General features: G+C 41.5%; 1 protein-coding gene across 1 annotated transcript; it reads left to right on the top strand.

The window, feature by feature from the left end:
* Positions 1-7,096: 7,096 nt before the first annotated feature.
* LOC125482005 (protein Wiz-like) lies at positions 7,097-10,238 on the top strand (the record flags this gene model as incomplete). The annotated part of the gene is made up of 2 exons (XM_048593975.1): positions 7,097-7,309; positions 9,720-10,238. Coding segments are annotated over 2 exons (732 nt in total), but the record flags the coding sequence as incomplete, so codon positions are not given.
* Positions 10,239-10,494: the final 256 nt, after the last annotated feature.

Genomic DNA, 10,494 nt, shown 5'->3' with positions numbered 1-10,494 from the left:
ATGCTGCTTGGCCTGCTGTGTTCATCCAGCTCTACACCTTGTTTTCTCAGATTCTCCAGCATCTGCAGTTCCTACTATCTCTGACAAAATTAGAAGGATAATTTTTTATGTTCCGCTAATGTTACGTGGTGCATTGATGAAAATTGCATTTGCCCTATTCTACATTCTCAGCGAATACTTTGTCCAGTAAGTTGCCAGCGTAGAATCAAATGCTTTCTCCTTATTCAGTTCGTAATTGGAATTGTAACTTGTGTTGTCAGCTAGGTTTAAAGTGGTCATGATACAATTAATATGCACAAAGTGAGCATGCACTGAAAATATGAAAGCCTCCCAGAATTTTAAATTGTATATGTTCAACAACGGAAATTTTAAGCATTATCCGTGCTTCACTTTATAATGATTGATGGTTCAAATGTTTCAAGTTTTCACATTAGTAAAACCCACCCCACTCTCTCCCATTTCCTTTTTCGGCTCCAATCAATTTGTCTGAGTGACCTGCTCTAGAGAGGCTGTTCTGAAGTTATAACGTTCAAATGATATTTTGACAGTGACTTGAAAATAATGCGTCCTGCGCAGATTTCCGAGGACTCTAGGAACCTGCAGGAGCAGCCAGATCCAGGAGTGCTTCCCTGGCCCCTCAAGCAAACCTTCTGTGTGATCAAGTGGCCAACCCCTCTGAAACTCTCGATCTCTTCTCGTTCCTATTACTTCCTGGTTACCAGTCTGACTGCTTGCAGCTGACCTTTGCTCCAGTCTTCCTCTGGTCAGCCTGTCAATCAGGTTGGTTGTTGGGTAGGAGTCTCTAAAATTGAAAATGATAGAGGTCCGTTTATGAAATTTGGCTGACCATATGTGTTCCTGGGATTTATTTCCCTTAAAAGCAAACATGCTGTCCTGTTCCCTTCCTGTAAACATCAGCATGTTAAGTTGGCAAAATGCTAACTATCATGTTGGCATGATTCTGGCAAAGTATGTATTAGAGTCTATGCCTAGCTGAAGATGATGGCATGTGTTTTTATTGAAATGCATCAGGCTGCAATACTGTTGAGTATAAATTGCAAGATTTGATTCAGAAACAATGAAGGAACAGCGAAAAAGTGCCAGTGTTGTGTAGATTTAGTAATGCAATCTCCTTGAGCTTAGTACCATCCTCAGACCAGTAGCTGTTGCGCAAAAGTACCCTAAAATTTTCAGTTGGTGCAGTTGAATCTGGCATCTGCATGACCACCACACAGTTCTTGTGGAGACAAAGTCCCACCCTCATTAAGGATATTCTCTGCTATGTTATGTGGCACTACCACCATGCTAAATGAGACAGACTTCAAACAGATTTAGCACTCGAGGCTGGGCATCCATGAGGTGCTATGAGACGTCAACAGCAGCAGAATTGTACTCCAGCACAATCAGCAACCTTGTGGCCCAGCATATCCCCACTCGACCATTACGATCTAGTCAGGGGATCAACCCTGGTTCAATGGAGGGTACAGGATAGCATACCTAAAAATGAGGTGTCAACTTGGTGAAGCTACCGAAGAGGACTACTCGCATGCCAAACAACATAAGCAGCAAGTGATAGAGCTAAGCAATCTCACAACCAATGGATCAGATCTAGGCTCTGCAAACCTGCCACATCCAGTCGTGAATGGTGGTGGACAATAAAACAACTCCCTGGAGGAGGACACTCTACGAATATTCCCATCCTCTGATGAAAGAGCCCAGCATATCCGTGCAAAAGATGAGGCTGAATAGTTTGCAGCAATCTTCAAACAGAAGTGCCATGTGGATGACCTGTCTTGGCTTTCTCCAGTGGTCCCCAGCATCACAGATACCAGTCTTCAGCCAATTCGATTCACTCCACGAAGTATTAAGAAACAGTGGAAAACGTCAGATACTGCAAAGGCTATGGGCCCTGACAACGTTTGGCAATAGTACTGAAAACTTATGCTTCAGAACTTGCTGCGCCCCTAGCCAAGCTGTTCCAGTTCAGTTATAACACTGGCATCTACCCAACAATGTGGAAAATTGTCCAGGTATGTCCTGAATACATAAAGGATGACAAATCTCCCTAGCCAGTTGCTTCCCCATCAGCCCAGTGTTGATAATTAGTAAAGTGATGGAAGATGTCACCACCAATGCTATCAAACAGCACTTGCTCAGCAGTAACTTGCTTAGTGATACCCAGTCTGGGTTCCGCTAGCACCACTCAGCCCCTGACCTCTTATAGCCTTGGTTCAAACATGGACAAAAGAGCTGGATTCCAGAGGTGAGGGGAGAGTGATTGGCCCTTGAAATCAAGGATGCATTCAACCAAGTGTGGCATTAAGGGGTCCTAGCAAAACTGAAATAAATAGGTATCAGGAAGCAAACTCTTCACTGGTTGGAGGAATTCCTGGCACATAGTTGTGGTTGTTGGAGGCCACTCCTCCAAGCTCCAGGATACCACTGCAGGAGTTCGCTAGAGTAGTATCCTAAGCCCAACTATTTTCCGCTGCTTAGTCAATGACCTTCCCTCCATCACAAGGTCAGAAGTGGGAATGTTTGGTGATTATTTCACAATGTTCACCATTTGCAACTCCTCAGATACTGATGCAGTCCATATTCAAATGCAACAAGATCTGGGCAGTATCCAGGCTTGGATGACAAGTGGCAAGTAACATTGATACACACATGCCAGACAATGACCATCTCCAGTAAGAGACAATTTAGTCCCCGCCCCTTGACATTCAATGATGTTACCATCACTGAATCACTGGGCTTATCACATAAACACTGGCTACAAGATCAGGTCAAAGGCTAGGAATATTGCGGCGAGTTACTCACCACCTGACTCCCCGAACCCTGTCTGCCATTTACAAGGCACAAGTCAGGAGTCTGATAAAGTACTCCCCACTTGACTGGCTAGGTTCAGCTCCAGCAGCACTCAAGAAGCTTGACACCACCCATGACAAAGCAGCTGACTTGATTGGCATGCCATCCACACCCTCCTCCATCGGCGCTTAGGAGCAGCAGTGTGTACTATCTACAAGGATGCACTACAGAAATTTGCCAAAGACCCTTAGACAGCACCTTCTAACCCACCAGTTCCAGGACAAGAGCAGTAGAATGCTATCACCTGTCAGTTCCCCTCCAAACCACTCACCATCCTGACTTGGAAATAATCACCTTTCCTTCTCTGTCGCTGTGTCAAGATCCTGGAATTCCTTCCCTAGTGGCATTGTTGTCTCAACCTACTGTGCATAGACTGCAGTGGTTCAAGAAGACAGCTCACTACCATCTTTTTAAGGGTAACTAGGGATGGGCAGTAAACCGCTGGCTGGCCAGCGATGTCCACATCCCACATGCGAATTAAAAAGAAGCTTCTCAATGGTTATGCAGTTCTGGATTGGTTTTAATTATGAAGTGAAATGTATACATGTGGGCTGGAGTGTTGGAAGAGGGAAGCTAAAAGTATAGTTGTAAATATTTGGTGAAATAATTGCAAAGCTCAATTTAGAAACATTTTGATCCAATTTATTAGTGTTTAAAATATTTGTTAGCATTGCACTATATTAAACAGTTGCAGAGCTGAACTCTTATGTTCGGTAACATCTGTCCTGCAAAACATTGTTATACTTAAAAATCTGCCCCTTTTAAATATATATGTTTTTGACTGATTGGAAGTAGGGGCATCCAGCCTTTTGTCATGCTTTATTGTATTTTGCGAACCTTTATGTCTAGCAATGCTCACTTTATTCTAAATGTGACCTTAAAAGCCCTTGAAATGTGAAACTACTTTGTTCGTAATTACCAGGTTTATTCAGGCTCAATTTTCAGCCATTATATTGTGTAATTGCTGATCTTGGGTCATAAAAACTTTCAATTCCCTTTTACCGCATTTATATTTAAAAAGAAGCTCTAACAGACATTTTAGTGCTTTCTGTCTATTATTGTTTTGTCTGAATCTAAGTGCATACACCACCTTCTGAGATTGTAACAGCTGCAGAATGCACTTTTTTCCTTTTCTGAAGTGCTATGTTCTGACTGGAAGTGGATTTCTTTTTTAAACCCTCCTTACTTGTCAAATATTTTGCCTCTGTTCTGTTTTAAATTTCTCTTCCCAGAAGGCCATAGCTGGGACAGACCTGAGCTGACTTAGTGGTGCTTTGCCAATAATTTGCAGTCACAAAGCTTTACTGGTGTGGAAGAAAATGGCAGCGGTGTTTTTAGCAAAACAAAGGAAAGGGGAGAATACCAAAGCTCCGGGCATAGGGATTTTCAAAAGGCTATTGAAGATGTGGGAGAGAGCATGGGTGGGGCACGGAATGCAGGTTTTGAGCTGTGGTTTGCAGAACTTGGGATCTGGTGAAGGCAAGAAATCATCACGGTGAATGAGCTTCCATACTTGTAGGGTATGATGTTCTGAAGGTAGAGGAGAACTGTTTCAGTGACAGACTGTGGATTCATTTTTAGTTCACTATCAATGGATGTCGCACACTTATGAAACACTGGATTCATGTGAAATACGAAGGATGAGTCATCACTATGCAAACAATTGAATGAGAAAAGAAGTTAGGCGATTTGAATCGTTGTCCAAGTAAAGCAGTTTTAAGAAAAACAAGAGTTTTAAGAGAGTAGCAGGTACATTTTGCACTGAAATGTGAAGACAGGCCAAGAGGTAACTTGGGAATTAGTTCCAATACTTCCAAAGGATCGAACCATTTTTAGTTTTAAGTAATAACACATGAAATCTAATGGGATTTGCTTGAGTAGCTTATGTTCAGCCAGTGCATGCACTGTGGGCTAAGTGATTTCTCCTTGTACCACAAATCATCTTTGTTTCTGTTTAAATGCTTCAAATTGCTCTCACCACAAAAATGCCAGCTAAAACTAGTGTTTGAAAGTGCTTAGTCTATTGTACTGAAGTTTATTGAAACAGCACAAAAACTGTTATGGTTGTCAGCATTCTTAACAAAATGCTATACAGTATATTTCAGAGGATACAATTTTATCATAAGGCATTTGATAGTTGGGGAGATATTGTATACTTTTGTTTTGAATCCATGCTGCTACTTATCTGCTTGATGTATCTCTGCCACTAGAGTACACAGGAGCATAGGCAATAGGAGCAGAATTAGGCCATTTGGCCCTCCAGCCCAGATCCATTATTTGATAAGATTGTGGTTGGTACGGTTGTGGTCTCCATTTTCTTGCCTACCTTTGATAACCCTGTGTGTCAGAAATCCAACTTGGCATTAAATAAACTCAATGACTCAGTCTCCACTGTTTCCTGGGGAAGAGAATTCCACACTAATGATCTTCTGAGCGGGCGGGGGGGTAGAATTCCTCGTCGCCATCTTAAAGGACTCCTCTTATTAGAATCACAGAGTCATACAACACAGAAACAGACCCTACAGTTCAACTGATCTGTGTCGACAAGAAATCCCAATCTGACCTAGTTCCATTTGCCAGCATTTGGCCCATATCCCTCTTAAACCCTTCCTATTCATTTACCCCTCCAAATGCCTTTTAAATGTTGTAATTTATATACCTCTGCCACTGCCACTTCCTCTGGCAGCTCATTCCTACAAAGACCACTCTGTGTGAGATAGCAAGAACTGCAGATACTGGTGTCAGTCAATAAAAGTGTGGAGCAGGACTGATGAAGGGTCCAGGCCCGAAACGTCGACTCTCCTGCTCCTCTGATGCTGCCTGACCTGCTGTGTTCCTCCAGCTCCATGCTATACCCACTCTTCTCGTGAAATGGTTACCCCCACGTCCTTTTTGAAATCTTTGCCCTTGCACCTTAAACCTATGTCCTCTAGTTTTGGACTCCCCACCCTAGGGAAAAGACCTTGGCTATTCTCATGATTTTTATACACCTCTATACAGTCACCCTTCAGCCTCCGATGCTTGAGGGGGAAGAAAATCCCTAGCCTATTCAGCCTTTCCCAATAAGTCCAACCTTCCAATCCCAGAAACATCCTTGTAAATCTTTTCTGCACCCTCAAGTTTAACAACTTCCTTTCTATAGAAGGGCAACCAGAATTGTGTGCAGTATCCAAAAAGTGGCCACGCCAGTGTCCTGAACAGCCATAACATGACATTCCAACTCCTATTCTCAATGTTATGACCAATGAAGGCAAGTGTACCTCCTATATTTATATCCAAATCATTTATATAAGTGACAAACAACAGTGGACCCAGCAGTGATCTTTGTGGGACACCACTGGTCATAGGCCTTCAGTCCTAAAAAGAGCCCTCCACCACAACCTTTTGTCTGCTGTCTCAAGTCATATTTTATATCCAATTGGTAGTCTTAAATGATATAACTTTTGAAAGAAACAAATGTTAAAATTGAAACAGTGGCAGAGATGAAGACACTAATAACTCAAAACAATTATTCAGTGAAAGCTTACAACTATGTCTGTTGCAAAACTAGAATTGTGGTGATAACTGTCACTTTCACAAGTCAAATTGTGGCACATTGTGTAATATGTAGAGTCTTCAGACCTTTTAAAAGTGTGCACTACTGCTGAGCCAGAAAGCTGTTTTGAGTTAAGTTTAACAACTCTGTAATTCTCCCTTTATCCCAGTCAATGAAGACATCCCCCTAGGTAACACTAAGCTTCATAAACCAGCAGATCTCTGATTCAATGTCTGAACTATACTGGGCTAGTTGGTTATGTTGTGCTTGCTCCAGGGATGCTACCATTAGTCTTTATAGCCATGAGGAGAAAGGGGGACATGGAGTAAAATCAACTGTGGTTCTCTTCATTAAATGCTTTCAAATTATTACTTTGGGGATTACAATCCTGGGGGTTTCACAAAGAGCTGACCATGCCTTGCTGTTGCACTCAGTGTCAAAATAGCCCAGTGATCCTTGTCGTTGGGGCTTTCTGAAATGTGGTCACTTGTCCGGGTTATTGAACGATGACTCTCTATTTACATGACCATTAAGTAACTGATGAAATCCAGTGGCTTGAAAATGGGGAGATTCTATCATCTGTATTGTCACCTTGAGCATTGTTAATTTTAACTTTTTGGACAACGAACTTTGAAGAAAGGAATTTGGGTATCTTAACTGGGTAAATCATTTTCTGTTCAATGTTTTTTGCAGTGGTGATAATTGATCCTGATGATGATGAAATGACCTCTCTGGGGCTAGATTTGCCATCTGGACATAGCTCTACAGAATCTGAACTCCAGGAGAAAAATGGATTGTCGGGAACTCCAGATACAAGCTCTCAAACAACTTCAGTGCTTTCCAAACAGCCTCTTCCTAAAATTGCCTTGGTGACCCAAGGAGAGGATTCACTGCAGTCTAACAAATGTAAGTTTAAAGTAATTCTGTTGATTGGTAGAACATCAGAGATGGCAATAGTACTCCGTCTGGAGGAGCCAGGGTAATAGTGGTGCTTAAGCTTTCTGCATGATGTTTGCTCTTTTAAAGGAAAAATATAGTGCTTCAATTTGTATTTAGGATGCAATTCCAAAAGCTACTACCCCACATTCAATTTTTGTTGTGGTGTTTAGTATGTTGATTGTCTTGGTCCTTGACCGAAAGCTGAACTTCTGAATCATTAAGTTACCGTAAATGTGTTATATTTATGCTCTCCTTTTTGACATTTTATGTCTGTATTTCAAACTATTTTTCTTTTGTGGAGGCTTCCCCAGTTTTGGCCAAGTTTCTACTTGTGACTTCCCCAGAAAGGTTGAATTATCAACCAGGAGAGAGGCAAATGTGGCTTGACAAGATTTTGTGTTTGGAGTCATATCATCTTTGCATCTCATGATTTGTATGTGGATGAGGTTGACAGCTACTGCACTCTGATTCGTAACACATTCTCAGTGCTAGCCATTATAGAGTACCAGCAATGGCTAGACAATATCAAAACCCATCCAGCTTGCAATCCTTTTCTAAATTTTAAAGTTTTCCCTTTCCTTCCAAACTGGCAAAAGCAAAAGATTAATGATTCACGCTTTTGTTTGGAACCCTTATTCTAATCGATCTAGCCATGTGCTATGAAATTAATCCCTCCTTTCATCCTGTTGTACGTTTGGTGTAGCTTCAGTTTAGTAGATACATCTGCTAGATAGAGCAATCTTTTAATATGATGTATGTTTAATCTCAGTTGGAGCAGGAGGATGACCAGGAGATAAAGTGTCACACTTGATTAGGAAGAGGTTTTTTCGTGTGATCAGAGCTAAAACGTATTGGATAACTGCAGCAAATCCTTATTCCGAATCTGAATCGTGCTGGTTTTACCTTTGAATGCTAGATGTGATGCTAGTCACTGAGTGCTTCGTATTTGAGCATCTTTATTAATTAGTCTAGACATTGACAAAAGCATGCACTAAAAGCCTTTAAAACACCTTTCTCTGAAAATGCTGCTGAGCCGTTTTGGTCTTGCGCACAAAAATGAACTGTTGAGCATTCTGCCTTGTGTTGAGTAAAGTTCTTATGCTAAACAGGCAGAGCTTGTTCTTTACAGTTGAACTACTTTAAGAACTAATTCTGAGCTATTTGGCTGAAAGTAGTGAAAATTTTATTCAGATAGTTCAAGCTTGAATTGAAAATTACCTTTTATAGCTTGCATATTGTCTCATGGTAACAAATGGGCACTTGGTCGTGGTTGTGGTGGTGATCAAGTAGATGTGGTGTATTATTTGTCTTTCAAATGTCACACTGTACTCATGGGCTACTCCTTATGAGAAATTCAATTTGTTTTGGTGCCACTGACAGTCACTGTCTAGACAAGAGTAGTGTAATGTGAAGCTGGATTAAGAAGCAAAGTATCATTCACATTTTATAGGCAGGGCAGCAGCTTGATAGAGAATGTGTTCTGTGTTCACTGACTACATTATACCAAATATTTTAGTTCTTAGGTGAATTTGAGTTATTAGTAATGTGATTTATGCTGCTGTAGAGCTGTTTTAACTCTGTCAGTGAGTTGATGACCAGAGATTGCAAGAACTGCAGATACTGGAATCAGAGACAACACAGTGTGGAGCTGGAGGAACACGGCAGGTCAGGCAGTTTCAGAGTAGCAGGAAAATTGACACTTCGGGTCGGGACCCTTCTTCAGATGTCTACCTTCCTGCTCCTCTGCTGTCTGGCCTGCTGTGTTCCTCCAGCTCCACACACTGAATTGATGATTATGGTTTTGTCCATATTTTGTCCTGATATAGCATTTATTAGCTCATTGTGTCTCCCTGTATCTGACCTAAAGACAGACAGACAGATATATGGAACTATTGGAGTTACTTTTTCCCTCATAAGCAAGCTTAGACAGCTGAGGTTTGCTTTTGAGTACTTCAGTATTTCTCTGAAAGCAGCTAGAGAATGAACATCCTAGTGACCTGGGTTCATTTACTTTGCGGTTTCTTGCACCATCCTCTTGAAAGCACCAAGGAACCTGAGTATAGACATGAAACTGAGAGGAGGTACAATATAAAGGTATTGTAACAAGGAAGTCTTGGATTTTCAGATGAAACAAAATAATTTAAGACATTCAAAGCTGGTGCAGTACTTGGAGGCTTGTAGACACACCGTGTTGGGAAAATATAACCTGATATTGTTCCACTCTCTGCATCAAGTCAGGATAGGCAGTGTATATTTTTACTCACCAAATTTGGTTTTTCAGGTACATGGTTCAACAAGCACAGTACTTTGTTGGGAGTGTGTAAGGATTATCAAAATGTCTAATGTCAGGATTGACTGTTTTGTTTTTTTACTTTAGTGCTGAATTCCTGTCAGTTATGCGGCACCTGCTTTGAGACCCGTAAAGGATTGTCAAGTCATGCACGCTTCCACCTGAGGCAGTTTGGAGTGCCAGACTCTGAAAGCAGTGGCGCCCCAATTGGTACATTGTATGAACTGATGAAAAGAAAAGGGATACCTAGTGTTTTACCCTCCACTTTGGCTACTGATAAACCGCAGAGCTGTTCACCAAAGGACATGTCTGCTGTAAAACAAGAAACTCCTGGCAAACCACTTGGAGAGGAGTGCCAAGGAGAAACAACGCATGCAGCTAAATCGCCAAAGTTGACCATTACCAGTCCACTGAAGGGCCAGTCTCAGACAGGATCATCGACACTCAAGAAAGTGCATCCCATTTTACCAAAGCCAGTGTCCAGTAAATCTCCAGAGCCTGGAAAAACAGGGCGATCGTTGATGGATACTCCTCAGACATCAGGGGAGCTGATGTCAAAGAAGCTGTTTTGGACCCCACAAGATGACAACACACCTTTAAACCTCAGTAAGTTGTGGTCACCTATTGGCCTTAAAGGTGATTACATTTGTATATTCTAATATTTAAAAACAAATGAGCACCATTAACGACGAATTGACGTGGCTAAAATAGATTTATTTGAGTCATCCAATAAATTCAATTACCATGCACTTTATTTGCTCAGTTTTTGGGAGGGAGGCATTCAGTTTTGTCTTGTATTGAAGGGTAGAGATAGAACTTGGCTATACTTTTACATGTGGATAAGTAGAAGTGCCTGCAAGAA

Source organism: Rhincodon typus, unplaced genomic scaffold, assembly GCF_021869965.1.
Source record: "Rhincodon typus isolate 14 unplaced genomic scaffold, sRhiTyp1.1 hic_rhity00004951, whole genome shotgun sequence".
NCBI classification, from domain to species: domain Eukaryota; kingdom Metazoa; phylum Chordata; class Chondrichthyes; order Orectolobiformes; family Rhincodontidae; genus Rhincodon; species Rhincodon typus.
The sequence above is the reverse complement of the archived record's forward strand: the minus strand, read 5'-3'. Positions and strand labels throughout refer to the sequence as shown.